Source organism: Crinia signifera, chromosome 5, assembly GCF_055691185.1.
Source record: "Crinia signifera chromosome 5, ASM5569118v1, whole genome shotgun sequence".
Lineage (NCBI taxonomy): Eukaryota > Metazoa > Chordata > Amphibia > Anura > Myobatrachidae > Crinia > Crinia signifera.
Window position 1 is genome coordinate 324,101,123 of NC_139221.1, and position 18,343 is coordinate 324,119,465.

Here is an 18,343-nt window from a genome sequence, read left to right on the forward strand (position 1 = left end):
GCAGGGTCACGCTCCTGGGATTGTTCACCGCGCGCAGGAAGAGAGAGGACAGGCTGCACAGACTCTCTCCCCAGCTCAGCGCTGCAGCATGCAGTGCAGGGGAAGCCTGTCCTCTCTCACTAACTGCCCATCTCCCTGCAATAGGGGAGGGGGGGGAGTCCGGGACCCAAGCCCCTTCATCAGACCTGGGCAAAAAGTACCAGCATCCCCCCCCCCTTCCCATCTTAGCGCCACTGCCCAAATCTAACTCTCTAACTCTCTCTGCAAACTTGCATCTGCCCCACCAGCAGTGCAGCATGGTTTTGTTGGTTTTGTCCATCTGCAAAAATTGCAGCCTTGCTAACAGGTCTGAATTAGACCCCAAGTTCCCTGGTTGCAAATGATTCAAGAAGATAACTAGGGGCCTAATTCAGACATGATAACTGGGCTACTACTTTTCGGAGCCCAGCGATCAGTTACCCTCCGTACCGCCAGAGTAAAAACCTGCACCAGTGATGACATCAGAGCAGGGTTGCCCACTTTACATGTCCTCTCTGGGAGAAAATTCTCTGCAACATTTATGGGGTGGGGCCAAATCTTGATGTCATCAAGCCGCACCCGCATCACAGTAAATGCCACCAGCTCTTTGGGAAGGTGGAGGAGCTAAAATGACGCAATTTGCATAACTTGACTTACCGGAGATTCCCGGCCATTACCGGAGGGTAGGCAACCATGATGTAAACAGGAGGCCGCAGCAGTCATGGGCCGCAGTATAACTGAGCACACTATAACAATAAATATTTAGTATCCCTGGATGTCTGCAAGAGGGACCGCTGCAGATACCTGGATACCCTGGATTACATTTGGAAACCCCCCTCTAAAAATCTTGCGTTTGCCGCTGCATCCCATTACAATGGAAAATGAATCACACATTCTTCGTACGTTGCTAGTAGCGACTGAGCCTCAATATCCCCTGACTGACCGTGCAAGCTACTGCCTCCCCCAGTAGGCTGTCCTGCTCTGGAAAATCTAAATAGGGCAGGGTTGCCTATCCTCCCGGAATGGCAGGGAGGGTCCTGGAAATCGGGTCCCCCTCCCGGCCCCCCAGAAAGGGGGTAAGCGTCCCGGAATGTGGCCAGTCTCCCGCGACCCCCCCCCCCTGGCAGGTGGGTGGAAATTACACGAATCTCATTGCACGGCGGGGGGGGGCATGGCCACAAGGACGCAACAGTGCTGACCACGCCCCCACTCTGGATGCTCCACTGGCTGCTCCTTTCCTGCCCCATTAGTGGCCCCGCCCCCTCTGCCTCATTGAACTGGCTCCTCTCCCGGAGGTGGCAGCCAGAATGTAGGCAGCCCTGATGTAGGGATGACCATGGGCCATCAGTGAGTAATAACCATCGATGGTCCGGCATCTAATGGAAGTAGCTCCACCATCAATGGATGGTCGTTGAGGAGGTCCGACGTTGGGCAATAGTTGCTTTACATGGTTGAACCAATGGATAAAAGCAATGGACTATCAATGATTAACCCCTCACTGGCCATCCCTATGGCATGTAGGGACAGTTACATAACTAATAATTGGTCTATAACTATATGAGGGGGTACGCTGGGCTGCTGCAAGCTTTGACCTCCACACACACATAGGGGGTTATTCTGGTTAAGTCGCTCGGATGCGAATTTGCATCCTTGCGAGTGAACTAGATCCGCCTTGCAGATGGTGGTCTGCTGCCCCACGCCATCCCCCCCCCACCCGAAAGGATGGGTGTGTGCACTCAGCGAACAATTTGTTCCCCGTGGGTGCAGGCACCCAGTGCATACACATGCACAAAGCGCAAACATCGGCCCCGTGCGAATGCACGCAGGCCAACGAACGGAGCAGAATAAGGTTCATGGCCCCATCCAGCTAGCAGCTAAGGAAACGGGCTTTAGTGAATTTCCTGCGTATGGGTCATTGGGTCGACTCCATTTAGGTTGACATGCATTGTTGTGTTGACCACTAAAGGTAGAAAGGGCTTAGGTCGATACTTAAAATAGGCTGACATGACTAAGGTTGACACGGTTAGAAGGTCGACATGGGGAAGGTCAAAAGGCCGACATGAGTTTTTCGCATTTTTTTGCTGCATTTAGCACACTATTATAATCTCCCACCACGCCATAGTAGATGGCAGGATATGAAATACCTCCTGTCGGCACGTCGGCTCAAAAAAGAAAAGGTAAAAAACTTATGCTGACCGTTCAACTATCGACTTTCCCATTGTCGACCTAATGCTTGTATTGACCTCCCAACCCTGTCGACCTTAGCCAGATTGACCTAGTTCATGTGTCAACCTTAGCCCTGTTTACCTTAAGTGGTCGACCCAATGCATGCAGACCTAAATAGGGTCGACCTAGTGACCGTATCCCGAGTTTCCCACGTTGTCTTGTGGACGCAGTTCAATACCAGCGCCACCAGATGTCGACTCGGTATAACATCATTCTCATTCACCCCTGGTCTCATTACGCATGCGCAGCTCCTGGCTCCTCCCCCACCTCGGCGTTCCAATCCTCAAGGTTGCCAGGGAGACCGGGTCCTCTGTAAACCTCGGCGCTGTCTCCTCAGCCCCGCCCCTACGAGGCAGCGATTGGTCCTTGCTCGGTCAGTAGTCTCCATCGATTGGTGAAAAGGAGTGTGAGACGTCACTCAGCAGCTGGTGACCCGCCCCACTCGGTGTGAGTCTCCGTTATCTGCCTCCGGGAGGGACACATGTGGCGGCGACTGGAGGAACGGAGCGACCGGGGATCCCTGGGCACAGGTGAGGGCCGGTGGCTGTCACCTGTACGTTGGGGATGTGTATGTATGAAGTACTACACTATAGGGGGTACACAGGGGATGTACTACACTATAGGTGGTATACAGGGGATGTATGACACTATAGGGGGAATACAGGGGATGTATGACACTATAGGGGGTGTACAAGGGATGTACTACACTATAGGGGGTATACAGGGGGATGTACTACACTATAGGGGGTATATAGGGGATGTACTACACTATAGGGGGTGTACAAGGAATGTACTACACTATAGGGGGTATACAAGGGATGTACTACACTATAGGGGGTATACAAGGGATGTACTAAACTATAGGGGGTATACAGGGGATGTACTACACTATAGGGGGTGTACAAGGGATGTACTACACTATAGGGGGTATACAAGGGATGTACTGCACTATAGGAGGTATATAGGGGATGTATTACACTATAGGGGGTATACAGGGGATGTACTACCCTATAGGGGGTATACAGGGGATGTACTACCATATAGGGGGTATACAGGGGATGTACTACACTATAGGGGGTATACAGGGGATGTACTACACTATAGGGGGTATACAGGGGATGTACTACACTATAGGGGGTATACAGGGGATGGACTACACTATAGGGGATATACAGGGGATGTACTACACTATAGGGGGTATACAGGGGATGTACTACACTATATAGTGGGTATACAGGGGATGTACTCCACTATAGGGGGTACACAGGGGATGTACTCCACTATAGGGGGTACACAGGGGATGTACTCCACTATAGGAGGTATACAAGGGATGTACTCCACTATAGGGGGTATACAAGGGATGTACTCCACTATAGGGGGTATACAAGGGATGTACTCCACTATAGGGGGTATACAAGGGATGTACTACACTATAGGGGGTATACAGGGGATGTACTACACTATAGGGGGTATACAGGGGATGTACTACACTATAGGGGGTATACAGGGGATGTACTACACTATAGGGGGTATACAGGGGATGTACTACACTATAGGGGGTATACAGGGGATGTACTACACTATAGGGGGTATACAGGGGATGTACTACACTATAGGGGGTATTCGAAGGATGTACTACACTATAGGGGGTATACAGGGGATGTACTACACTATAGGGGGTATATAGGGGATGTATTACACTATAGGGGGTATACAGGGGATGTACTACACTATAGGGGGTGTACAAGGGATGTACTACACTATAGGGGGTATACAAGGGATGTACTACACTATAGGGGGTATACAGGGGATGTACTACACTATAGGGGATGTACTACACTATAGGGGGTATACAGGGGATGTATTACACTATAGGGGTATACAAGGGATATACTACACTATAAGGGATATATAGGGGATGTGTGTGCGTGTGTGTATATATTATGGGGGTGGTCTATGAGTAACTACACTAAGTGTATACCGTATAAGGATATATGTGAAGTGTAACACTATAGGGCAGTGGTTCCCAAACTGTGTGCCGTGGCTCCCTGTGGTGCCTCGGGACACTTGCAGGGGTGCCTTGGATTGGTGGTCCAGTGCCAATTGAAATTGTTTATGGTCAATGTAAAAGGCAAAAACATTGCTGGTGGGCTGCCAATAATAAAATATGTGGACAAACAGAAGCTAATCCTGTCCCTCACCCATAAATAAACCGATGTATGACATACAAATCAATTTACAGAATAAAAAACTTTTGGCCTAGGGGGTGCCGTAAAAAAAATTGTGATGCTCTAGGGTGCCGTGATTTAAAAAAGTTTGGGAACCACTGCTATAGTAGATATGTGTGTGTATATAAAAGACAATATAGGAGATCTATGTGATGCACTATAGGGGTATATGTGAGGGGCAGTATAGGGATCTATGCAATGAGTTACACTATAGGGGGTAAATAAGGGTTATATGTGATGTTCTAAGCTATAGTGGTGTATATTTGGTGGCCAGTATAAGGGATATACAATGTACTACATCATATGTTCCCAAACTCAGTCCTCCCGGTGTTATCCATCCTCTAGTATAGGTGACTCAGTAGTTCAGTTTGATTTACCATCCGTGTCGCCCGCAGGATCACCACCAGGGGAAGATGATCATGGAGTCTGTTCCTGCAGACAGTGATGAGCCGCCGCACCACGAGACAGACGACAGCATCCGGAAGGTGAGCGGGTTACATGTCCCTTATATGCCACCAGTATCTGTTCTGTCAGTGCAGCCATGTTTTCTGCAGAGCCCTGTCTAATATTCCCACCTGTTGTATAGTGGAGTGCGCCCCAGGTTAGGTCCCGCGTCTACCCCTCCCTGTGTTCTGCAGTGTCCAGGCCTCATGTACTGCAGGCTTCTGGTGTGTGACAGGGAAGGTGCCTGGTATATTAGGGGCACATGAAGGGAAGGGCATGTGGGAGGGTGCTCCAGCCTAGCAGGAACCTGGGTGCAGATTGATGCCTGTAGGGGTCACACACACATTACCGCATTGATAGGTGACACCCAACAGACAGAATAAACAAAGTGGTTTTGTGCTGATCTGGTCTCTCTGTGGCTTCTTCGTACATGGACACAGAAAGCTGCTGACATCCACTTTGACGCATCAGACACTAATTGAATAACCCTGTTAAAGTATTAGGTAGATTTTCATTTTGTTAAAAGGATTTCGCCTGTAAGATCCGCTATAAGTACCATCACCATGTTCAAGGGAAGTAGAAAAAAATCAATAATCCTCGAATGTGAAACTCTCAGATAACAGCGTGACATCACACTGCTATAATGCACCCCCTCTCCCACCCTACACATGCCGTTACTGATAGGGTAAGTGCACATCATTGGGGCAGTAATGGGATCTGATAGAAGTTAACACGTTGATTAAGTAGGATTTCAGTTTTTGTAACAGTTTGCAAAGCAAGTGTGTCAGTCTGTCAGTCATACTTTGTGTAGTCAGTCTCCCCCTCACATGGCAAACCCAGGGCAGATGAGGGGGTTGGTGCCTGCTGGGCATACCTAGGTATTTATAGACAGTGTAATGTGTATTATTCCGTATACGGTCGTTAGGTTGACGCATAAAAGGTCGACATGTGCCGACAGGTGATATTTCGTGCCCTACCATCCACTAGGGCGTGGAGGAATTGATTAAGTGTAAGGATACACATGACCTAATCTGTATGAATGTTTCTAAGTTGTGACAAGATGCAGAAAACTCATCATTTGGAATGTGTTAGGCTGCATTCGCCTCGGCCAGACCTCCACATAGGAACAGGCGCTAGTCCTTTCTGTCTGCTGGGACTGTCGCATCCTGAGGAGGCGAGATCACACCAACCTGCACAGCCTACCACGGCCACTATTGCTGTGGACGGACTCCTGGTAACCCGAGATCAGAGTCCACGATACAGAATGCTTCAGCTCTTATCGCTCTCCCCAGTGTCCCCCCCCGGAGAGGTAATGGGGTGCATAAAAGGACTTTTACGCTATAATTATTAAGCAAATGGTGACTTTTTTATTTCCTGTCTCTTGTGAGGATGGAGATCATGTATATAACCTACTAGTAAGCCCGCTCGAAGGAAAAGTTTTGAAAGCTAGTCTGCTACCTTCTGTGTTTGTGCATGTGTGAGAAAGAGATGTAGTTTCACTCTCTGCCAGTAGATGGCGGTGTTTCGGAGACTCACGGACACTATACATATATATATATAGATGATCAGTGCGGGCTCTGTAAATGGAGGGAATTATTGTTCTCCCACCGTCATGCATTCTGTGGCTGGGCCACATTGTAGATGTTCCGTATTCGTCGGTTCCTGGGGTGTAGAGTTGTATCCGTTAGGTGCGGCCCAGGAATGATAATTATGCGACTGCTATAACCTAATTACTGTTGTGCTTTACACCCAAAGCCAATTGTATCTTTATTCCAGTGTTCTGTCATTTGGTTCATTATATGTCATGAAGGGCCCCGGTTAGCGTCTGGCATTCTCCAAAACATAGGGCCTAATTCAGGACTGATTTGTTCTCAAAATGGGCAAAACTGGTAAATGTGTCAGTGAGTACACCTGTGCACCTGCCGGATGAACCTGGGAAATGTGTCAGTGAGAAATGAGCACAACTGTGCTCCTGACGGGTGGCCTGGGAAATGTGTCGATGAGTAATGAGTACACCTGTGCACCTGCGATATGTGTCAGTGAGTAGCCTGCCGGGTGACCTGGGAAATGTGTCGGTGAGTAATGAGTACACCTGTGCAGCTGCACCTGGGATTTGTGTCAGTGAGTAGCCTGCCGGGTGACCTGGGAAATGTGTCAGTGAGTATGAGTACAAATGTGCACCTGTCGGGTGACCTGGGAAATGTGTGGGTGAGTAATGAGTACACCTGTGCACCTGCACCTGGGATATGTGTCAGTGAGTATGAGTACACCTGTGCACCTGTCGGGTGACCTGGGAAATGTGTGGGTGAGTAATGAGCACAACTGTGTGACTGCTGGATGACCTGGGAAATGTGTCAGTGAGTAATGAGTGCACCTGGGAATCACTGCCATTTAACTGCATGCTGTGCTGCTTTGCCGCAGCTCTTGTTGGGGGTCTCATGGAGAACAAATCTGTGGTTACTGTTGTCATTGTACAGTACTCCTTGTTGTACCCCATCTGTGTCTATTACTTGCCTCTCCAATACCCCATCCGTGTCTAATACCAAGTTTACACTGCCAAGCAAATTACCAGGTCAAGCATGTCGACCCGGTAATTTGACTTTCAACCCGGGTGAACGGCACAACCCAGGTTTAAATTCCCGGGTCTCCAACCCTGCTTTTTCACCCAGGTTGGAGACCCGGTTATGCTGATCCTGGTTGACCTGTTCACACTGCTAAAGGACCCGTGTCAATAGCCAAATTTCACCCGGTAATTTTCCTAGCATTGAGAATGAGGTCTGGCGCTGCCGTCCCCCGCATTAAAATGCGGGGTAAAAGCCGTGTTGTTCACACTGGTAGTGTGAATGTGGTATAATAGGTTACCTCTCTGTGCATAGCACTTACCTCTCTGTGCATAGCACTTACCTCTCTGTGCATAGCACTTACCTCTCTGTGCATAGCACTTACCTCTCTGTGTACCCCCCACTTTGTGTCCTTCTCCGCTCCATCATTCTGCAAAGTTTATCTCCCTCTGATGAGTATGTACTCCCTTCCCCCCATCTGCCCTGGACCCCCCACCACACACTCCTCTTTCCAGGATCTCAGTCCCTCACTTGTGTCTCCCAGCTGGCCCATCTCTTCTTTCTGATTCTGTGTTTTATGTCCATGATTTAATACCAGCCCCCGCCGCTAATCTCTGTATAATGAGCGCATTGCGTCCAGGTCTGTATTGATTTATTTACAGAGTAAAAGTGTGAATGATAAATTTACTGTTATTACTGTATTTTACATTCAGCCTAAATACTGGACCAGGCGAGCAAAAAGGCTGAGTTATTCCATGTATGGATGTGCTGGACCATAATACACAGGAGCCCCTGTACTGTGCCACCTGTATGTTCTGTACCATGGGCCTAATGCATGTTGTACGCATGTGTGATCCATAGGCTGCGGAGTGGCGACGAATGGAATGAAATAGCAATTTAATATTAAGAGCTATCTTTCCTGTCTTTTTTTTTAAACAGGCCATACCCAAAGTTATACTTCTCACATTGCCATATTAATGTAAACGTGTGTCCCTTGTGAAAATCTTTGGTACTTGTTTCCTAGCAGGGTGCCCACTAAGCAAATTGCGGTACTTATGTATTATCTGGGCTCCCATGTTAAATGCACCCCATTTTTTCATACCCCTACTATCCAACTACGCATGGAGTTGATTTTATATAGTGTGGCGAGCCACCGTGCCTGAAGCGTGGCGAGCCCCGCGAGGGGACCCGGTCTCATAAGAAAAACGGGAGCCCAGATATTACATAAGTACCCAAATTGCGTAGAAGGCTATTCTGCGTAGGAAAATCGCATCTCATCGTTTAGTGCCGTGCGATGCGATTAGATTTTTTTATTTTTTTTTCATGTAATTTATTCACTGCTCTGTATGCCCCAGGGGATCGCACCTCCCGCAAAATTGCATGCGATTTTATAAGGTGTGCAATGCCATGACATTACCTATACAATAATATCATTGTATGACATACAAAGAGGTTTTATGCACCCCCCACTATCCACGCCACCCCGAAGCGTGGCGAGTGGCGGCGAAACGCATCCTCCTACCTTTTCATACTCCCACTATCCACACAGCGAGCCACCGAGTATGAAGCGTGGCGAGCATACGCGGAATACATGTAAAGTAATCCGCGTCCCCTCGCGGGGCTCACTGCGCTCGCCACACTATATAAAATCAACTGCATGCCGACGTGGATAATGGGTGTATGAAAACGTCGGTGGACGCGTTCTGCCGCCCCTTGTGGGACCCGCTGCGCTCCCCACACTTCGGGGTGGCGTGGATAGTGGGGGGTTCGTAAAAAATCATTGTATGTCATACAATGATATTATTGTATAGCTAATGTAATGGCATCGCACACCCTATAGAATCGCAGGCGATTTTGCGGGTGGTGCAATGCAATCCCCTGGGGCATACCGAGCAGTGAATACATTACATTTAAAAATCGCATCGCGCGGCAATAAAATGGCCCATGCGATGCGATTTCACTAAGCCGCTCATCCTATAATGATTCCCCAGTGTGTGCAGTCTGTGCGTAGCCCAGGACTTACTCAGCGGCTGTGATAGAATCAGGCTGATCGGGGGCGGAGCTGACGTCACATGACTTCCCCTCACACACCTGGGCACGCCCCTCACCATATAATGATTCCCCAGTGTGTGCAGTCTGTGCGTAGCCCAGGACTTACTCAGCGGCTACCATAGAATCAGGCTGATTGGGGGCGGAACTGATGTCACATGACTTCCCCTCACACACCTGGGCACGCCCCTCACCATATAATGATTCCCCAGTGTGTGCAGTCTGTGTGTAGCCCTGGACTTACTCAGCGGCTGTGATAGAATCAGGCTGATCGGGGGTGGAGTTGACGTCACATGACTTCCCCTCACACACCTGGGCACGCCCCTCCCCATATAATGATTCCCCAGTGTGGGCAGTCTGTGTGTAGCCCTGGACTTACTCAGCGGCTGTGATAGAATCAGGCTGATCGGGGGCGGAGCTGACGTCACATGACTTCCCCCTTACACACCTAGGCACACCGCTCACTATATAATGATTCCCCAGTGTGTGCAGTTTGTGTGATGATGTCACATGACTTCCCCTCACACACCTGGGCACGCCCCTCACCATATAATGATTCCCCAGTGTGCGCAGTCTGTGTGTGGCCCAAGACTTACTCAGCGGCTGTGATAGAATGGTACTCTTTACCTAGCACGGCGCCCACGATCTTGATCGTGGGCATCGTGAGGTAAAAAATCGCGTCGGTCGCGTCGTATGCGGGCTAAAGATGCCCGGACGCGACGCGACCGACGCGATGTCCACGATTTCCCCATTGAAAACCATGTTAAACATGGACATCGCGTCGGTCGCGTCGCGGCCGGCCATAAATGTGCACACGATGGCCGCGACGCAATGCCCACGATTTGCCATAGGAATCAATGTTAAAAGGCCCGATGGACACGATTTTCATGTTAAATGGCTGAATGGACCCGATTTTACCATAGGAAACAATGTTAAATGGGCCTTAGAGCCCAAATAGTTACCCTGAACTCTGAAATGGCCCCCCCAATTGTTTACGCCACCCCACGATCAACGTCAACCCGAAGCGTGGCGAGCGCAGCGAGCCCGCGAGGGGCGGCGGTACGCGTCCTCCGACCTTTTCATACCCCCACTATCCACGTCGGCGTGGAGTTGAGAATAGAATAGTGTGGCGAGCGGACGCGGATACCTTCACAGCTATACGCGTCCCCTCGCGGGCTTCACAGGTGTCCATGGCGACGCGGACACCTGTGAAGCCCGCGAAGGGACGCGTTTACCTGTGAAGGTATCCGCGTCCCCTCGCGGGGCTCGCTGCGCTCGCCACGCTTCGGGCTCGGTGGCTCGCTGCGCTCGCCACACTATTCTATTCTCAACTCCACGCCGACGTGGATAGTGGGGGTATGAAAAGGTCGGAGGACGCGTACCGCCGCCCCTCGCGGGCTCGCTGCGCTCGCCACGCTTCGGGTTGACGTTGATCGTGGGGTGGCGTAAACAATTGGGGGGGCCATTTCAGAGTTCAGGGTAACTATTTGGGCTCTAAGGCCCATTTAACATTGTTTCCTATGGCCACATCGGGTCCATTGAGGCATTTAACAGTAAAATCGCGTCGGTCGGGCCATTTAACATTGATTGCTATGGGAAATCGGGAGCATCGCGTCGCGGGCATCGCGGGTACATTTATGGCCGGCCGCGACGCGACCGACGCGATTTCCATGTTTAACATGGGTTTCAATGGGAAATCGCGGGCGTCGGTCGCGTCGCGGCCAGACATAAATGTACCCGCGATGGGCGCCGTGATAGGTAAAGAGTACCGATAGAATCAGGCTGATTGGGGGTGGAGTTGACGTCACATGACTTCCCCTCACACCTGGGCACGCCGCTCACCATATAATGATTCCCCAGTGTGTGCAGTTTGTGTGATGATGTCACATGACTTCCCCTCAACCACCTGGATTTTCCCTGACACTCCCATAAAACGGCCGGGTACCACCATCCCCCCTGTCAATCAATTTGCTTGCAGCCATAGAGCAGGATTTTATCACAGGATGGCCTCACGGAAGCGTTCTGCGAGACATACTCCTGTGCAGTCTATAGATAATTGTCTGGCCTGTGAATTTTCAGCCGTGTAATCGGGTCTGAATAACCCCCCCCCATAGACTGCTGTGTTCCCTGCCAGGCGATAGTCATCAGATTTATGACTTTGTTTGTATATGATCCAGAACAAAGCCATTGTCTCCCTCTATCTCTGCAGCACTGACAGCGTACCATGGTGGCGGGGGGTGGGGGGGTGGGGGGGGGGTGCGCCAGACAGTTTGCCTAAAGTCAAAACTTAGACACTCTGGGTCCTGACGGCCGTCGGCTATTCTCCCTTTAGGAGGGAGAATAGAATAGGTGGCGAGCGTAGCTAGCCACCATGCCCGCAGCGTGGCGAGCGTAGCGTGCCCACAAGGGGCTTTGTTGCACTTTCCCCGCTGTCTGAGTCCGGCCAGTCGGGATCCCGACGTCGGGCTAGTGACTGTTGGGACCATATATCACACCCGGTGGCGGGTATTACTCCTGCCAGGCCATGATGGTGCAGCAGCTAGCACTGTCCCCTCTGTACATAGTCTACCGATGAGGTCACTCATTCCTGATACCTCGCATTGTGGGGGCTTCCCCTACCCTGGGTTCTATGAGTTTTGATGTCACTCCAGTGTCTCTGTGGACGCACCACGTTCCCACGCGTCTGTTACCTCAGTCTATTATTATGTGTATTTGGACAGCTATGATGGGTATATACATTGGCGCATCCATATTGCAGCCTACTGCCCATCCATTGATGCCAGGCTTCCAGTAAGAACTCAGAGGGGGCTGCCAAGCTGACGTTCTCCCTTTGAAGTGACAGTTTTGTTTTCAGTTCACAACGACCCCTCTGTCTCTGTTCCCCTCCTACCAGGGAGCACACAATCCCCAAATCTCCGTCCCCTTTCATTCCACACAAAGCCCCCAGCCCACGCCATTCACTTCTGCAGAACTCTCCCAGCCTGCCCAGGGATTTCTTTGTGTTGTGAGCGAGTTTTCTGGGAATTGAAATAGTGACACACACACACACACACACACACACACTATTGGATTACAGACAAACACACACAGTGTGAGATTACTGGATGACACCGAGTGGCGGCGGTATGCGTCTTCCGACCTTTTCATACTCCCACTATCCACGTCGGCGTGGAGTTGATTTTAGATAGTGTGGCGAGCGCACGCCACGCTTGCTGCATTTGCCACGCTTCGGGCGCGGTGGCTCGCTGAGCTCGCCACACTACCTAAAATCAACTCCACGCCGACGTGGATAGTGGGAGTATGAAAAGGTCGGAGGACGTGGGCTCGCTGCGCTCGCCACGCTTCGGCGTTGATAGTGGCGTTGGCGTTGAGAATGGGGGTGCATTTCACATTGTAAGCACCCACCAGGGTGCTTGTACAATTAAAAGTCGCATTGCATGCCGCTATATTGCATATGATGCGATGCTGTACAATGGAAATCAGGGGCGCTGTGCTGGGAAACAAGTACCCTTTTTTTTTTTTAAATAACTGTTCTAGCTTTGATCCCATGGCTAGATATATATTACAATAAACTGTGGTGAAACAGGAACCACTCAGGGACTCCTTATAATCCAACAGGCCAGTAATACTGAGCGGTTTACATGCTGTATTATAGGGATGTGATGTAATATGCTCCTGTATCCCTGTGTTATACCAGCTGGTTACACTGATTACCTGTACAGGTGATGGGCTCTAGGTACAGTATATAGGCTGGTTCTCCCTCTGTATTATAGTGATGTGATGTTATATGCTCCTGTATCCCTGTGTTATACCAGCTGGTTACACTGGTTACCTGTACAAGTGATGGGTACTAGGTACAGTATATAGGCTGGTTCCTCCTCTGTATTATAGGGATGTGATGTTATATGCTCCTGTATCCCTGTGTTATACCAGCTGGTTACACTGATTACCTGTACAGGTGATGGGTTCTAGGTACAGTATATAGACTGGTTCCCCCTCTGTATTATAGGGATGTGATGTTATATGCTCCTGTATCCCTGTGTTATACCAGCTGGTTACACTGATTACCTGTACAGGTGATGGGCTCTAGGTGCAGTATATTGGCTGGTCCCCCCTCTGTATTATAGGGATGTGATGTTATATGCTCCTGTATTCCTGTGTTATACCAGCTGCTTACACTGATTACCTGTACAGGTGATTGGTTCTAGGTACAGTATATAGGCTGGTTCTCCCCCTGTATTATAGGGCTGTGATGTTATATGCTCCTGTATCCCTGTGTTATACCAGCTGGTTACACTGATTACCTGTACAGGTGATGGGATCTAGGTGCAGTATATAGGCTGGTTCTCCCTCTGTATTATAGGGCTGTGATGTTATATGCTCCTGTATCCCTGTGTTATACCAGCTGGTTACACTGATTACCTGTACAGGTGATGGGTTCTAGGTACTGTATATAGGCTGGTTCTCCCTCTGTATTATAGGGATGTGGTGTTATATGCTCCTGTATCCCTGTGTTATACCAGCTGGTTACACTGATTACATGTACAGGTGATGGGTTCTAGGTGCAGTATATAGGCTGGTTCTCCCTCTGTATTATAGTGATGTGATGTTATATGCTCCTGTATCCGTGTGTTATACCAGCTGGTTACACTGATTACCTGTACAGGTGATGGGTTCTAGGTACAGTATATAGGCTGGTTCTCCCACTGTATTATAGGGATGTGATGTTATATGCTCCTGTATCCCTGTGTTATACCAGCTGATTACCTGTACAGGTGATGGGCTCTAGGTACAGTATATAGGCTGGTTCTCCCTCTGTATTCTAGGGATGTGATGTTATATGCTCCTGTATTCCTGTGTTATACCAGCTGGTTACACTGATTACCTGTACAGGTGATGGGTTCTAGGTGCAGTATATAGGCTGGTTCTCCCCTGTATTATAGGGCTGTGATGTTATATGCTCCTGTATTCCTGTGTTATACCAGCTGGTTACACTGATTACCTGTACAGGTGATGGGTTCTAGGTGCAGTATATAGGCTGGTTCTCCCCTGTATTATAGGGCTGTGATGTTATATGCTCCTGTATTCCTGTGTTATACCAGCTGGTTACACTGATTACCTGTACAGGTGATGGGATCTAGGTACAGTATATAGGCTGGTTCTCCCTCTGTATTATAGGGCTGTGATGTTATATGCTCCTGTATCCCTGTGTTATACCAGCTGGTTACACTGATTACCTGTACAGGTGATGGGTTCTAGGTACTGTATATAGGCTGGTTCTCCCTCTGTATTATAGGGATGTGGTGTTATATGCTCCTGTATCCCTGTGTTATACCAGCTGGTTACACTGATTACCTGTACAGGTGATGGGTTCTAGGTGCAGTATATAGGCTGGTTCTCCCTCTGTATTATAGGGATGTGATGTTATATGCTCCTGTATCTCTGTGTTATACCAGCTGGTTACACTGATTACCTGTACAGGTGATGGGTTCTAGGTACAGTATATAGGCTGGTTCTCCCTCTGTATTATAGGGATGTGATGTAATACGCTCCTGTATCCCTGTGTTATACCAGCTGGTTACACTGATTACCTGTACAGGTGATGGGTTCTAGGTACAGTATATAGGCTGGTTCTCCCTCTGTATTATAGGGATGTGATGTTATATGCTCCTGTATCCCTGTGTTATACCAGCTGGTTACACTGATTACCTGTACAGGTGATGGGCTCTAGGTACAGTATATAGGCTGGTTCTCCCTCTGTATTATAGGGATGTGGTGTTATATGCTCCTGTATCCCTGTGTTATACCAGCTGGTTACACTGATTACATGTACAGGCGATGGGCTCTAGGTACAGTATATAGGCTGGTTCTCCCTCTGTATTATAGGGATGTGATGTTATATGCTCCTGTATCCCTGTGTTATACCAGCTGGTTACACTGATTACCTGTACAGGTGATGGGTTCTAGGTACTGTATATAGGCTGGTTCTCCCTCTGTATTATAGGGATGTGATGTTATACGCTCCTGTATCCCTGTGTTATACCAGCTGGTTACACTGATTACCTGTACAGGTGATGGGCTCTAGGTGCAGTATATAGGCTGGTTCTCCCTCTGTATTATAGGGATGTGATGTTATACGCTCCTGTACCCCTGTGTTATACCAGCTGGTTACACTGATTACCTGTACAGGTGATAGGCTCTGGGTACAGTATATAGGCTGGTTCCCCCTCTGTATTATAGGGATGTGATGTTATATATTCCTGTATCCCCGTGTTATACCAGCTGGTTACACTGATTACCTGTACAGGTGATGGGTTCTAGGTGCAGTATATAGGCTGGTTCTCCCTCTGTATTATAGGGATGTGATGTTATATGCTCCTGTATCCCTGTGTTATACCAGCTGGTTACACTGATTACCTGTACAGGTGATGGGCTCTAGGTACAGTATATAGGCTGGTTCTCCCCCTGTATTATAAGGATGTGATGTGATACGCTCCTGTATCCCTGTGTTATACCAGCTGGTTACACGGATTACCTGTACAGGTGATGGGTTCTAGGTACAGTATATATTCTGGTTCGCCCTCTGTATTATAGGGATGTGATGTTATATGCTCCTGTATCCCTGTGTTATACCAGCTGGTTACACTGATTACCTGTACAGGTGATGGGCTCTAGGTACAGTATATAGGCTGGTTCTCCCTCTGTATTATAGGGATGTGATGTTATACGCTCCTGTATCCCTGTGTTATACCAGCTGGTTATGCTGATTACCTGTACAGGTGATGGGTTCTAGGTACAGTATATAGGCTGGTTCTCCCTCTGTATTATAGGGATGTGGTGTTATATGCTCCTGTATCCCTGTGTTATACCAACTGGTTACACTGATTACCTGTACAGGTGATGGGCTCTAGGTACAGTATATAGGCTGGTTCTCCCTCTGTATTATAGGGATGTGGTGTTATATGCTCCTGTATCCCTGTGTTATACCAGCTGGTTACACTGATTACCTGTACAGGTGATTGGTTCTAGGTACAGTATATAGGCTGGTTCTCCCTCTGTATTATAGGGATGTGATGTTATATGCTCCTGTATCCCTGTGTTATACCAGCTGGTTACACTGATTACCTGTACAGGTGATGGGCTCTAGGTACTGTATATAGGCTGGTTCTCCCTCTGTATTATAGGGATGTGATGTTCTATGCTCCTGTATCCCTGTGTTATACTAGCTGGTTACACTGATTACCTGTACAGGTGATGGGCTCTAGGTACAGTATATAGGCTGGTTCTCCCTCTGTATTATAGGGATGTGATGTTATACGCTCCTGTACCCCTGTGTTACATCAGCTAGTTACACTGATTACCTGTACAGGCGATGGGCTCTAGGTACAGTATATAGGCTGGTTCTCCCTCTGTGTTATAGGGATGTGATGTAATATGCTCCTGTATCCCTGTGTTATACCAGCTGGTTACACTGATTACCTGTACAGGCGATGGGCTCTAGGTACAGTATATAGGCTGGTTCTCCCTCTGTATTATAGGGATGGGATGTTATATGCTCCTGTATCCCTGTGTTATACCAGCTGGTTACACTGATTACCTGTACAGGCAATGGGCTCTAGGTACAGTATATAGGCTGGTTCTCCCTCTGTATTATAGGGATGTGATGTTATATGCTCCTGTATCCCTGTGTTATACCAGCTGGTTACACTGATTACCTGTACAGGTGATGGGTTCTAGGTACTGTATATAGGCTGGTTCTCCCTCTGTATTATAGGGATGTGATGTTATACGCTCCTGTATCCCTGTGTTATACCAGCTGGTTACACTGATTACCTGTACAGGTGATGGGCTCTAGGTGCAGTATATAGGCTGGTTCTCCCTCTGTATTATAGGGATGTGATGTTATACGCTCCTGTACCCCTGTGTTATACCAGCTGGTTACACTGATTACCTGTACAGGTGATAGGCTCTGGGTACAGTATATAGGCTGGTTCTCCCTCTGTATTATAGGGATGTGATGTTATATGCTCCTGTATCCCTGTGTTATACCAGCTGGTTACACTGATTACCTGTACAGGTGATGGGTTCTAGGTACAGTATATAGGCTGGTTCTCCCTCTGTATTATAGGGATGTGATGTTATACGCTCCTGTATCCCTGTGTTATACCAGCTGGTTACACTGATTACCTGTACAGGTGATGGGCTCTAGGTACAGTATATAGGCTGGTTCCCCCTCTGTATTATAGGGATGTGATGTTATACGCTCCTGTATCCCTGTGTTATACCAGCTGGTTACACTGATTACCTGTACAGGTGATGGGCTCTAGGTACAGTATATAGGCTGGTTCCCCCTCTGTATTATAGGGATGTGATGTTATACGCTCCTGTATCCGTGTGTTATACCAGCTGATTACACTGATTACCTGTACAGGTGATGGGCTCTAGGTACAGTATATAGGCTGGTTCTCCCTCTGTATTATAGGGCTGTGATGTTATATGCTCCTGTATCCCTGTGTTATACCAGCTGGTTACACTGATTACCTGTACAGGTGATGGGCTCTAGGTACAGTATATATACTGGTTCTCCCTCTGTATTATAGGGATGTGATGTTATATACAGGTGATGGGTTCTAGGTACAGTGTATATGCTGGTTCCCCCTCTGTATTATAGGGCTGTGATGTTATATGCTCCTGTATCCGTGTTATACCAGCTGGTTACACTGATTACCTGTACAGGTGATGGGCTCTAGGTACAGTATATAGGCTGGTTCTCCCTCTGTATTATAGGGATGTGATGTAATATGCTCCTGTATCCCT

The 18,343-nt window shown here is 48.6% G+C and overlaps 1 protein-coding gene across 2 annotated transcripts in view; it reads left to right on the top strand.

Annotated features, from left to right (window-relative positions):
* The first annotated feature begins 2,620 nt into the window (after window positions 1-2,620).
* Window positions 2,621-18,343, top strand: part of RHPN1 (rhophilin Rho GTPase binding protein 1) — a 54,192-nt gene continuing 38,469 nt past the window's right edge. The window contains exons 1-2 of one of the 2 annotated variants that reach the window (XM_083144925.1): window positions 2,621-2,774; window positions 4,868-4,957. In XM_083144925.1, coding sequence (XP_083001051.1) covers window positions 4,886-4,957 — 72 coding nt within the window. In that variant the 5' untranslated portion in view covers window positions 2,621-2,774; window positions 4,868-4,885. Of the gene's footprint in view, window positions 2,813-4,867; window positions 4,958-18,343 lie in introns of both variants that reach the window. The other variant, XM_083144924.1, reaches the window with a different exon arrangement.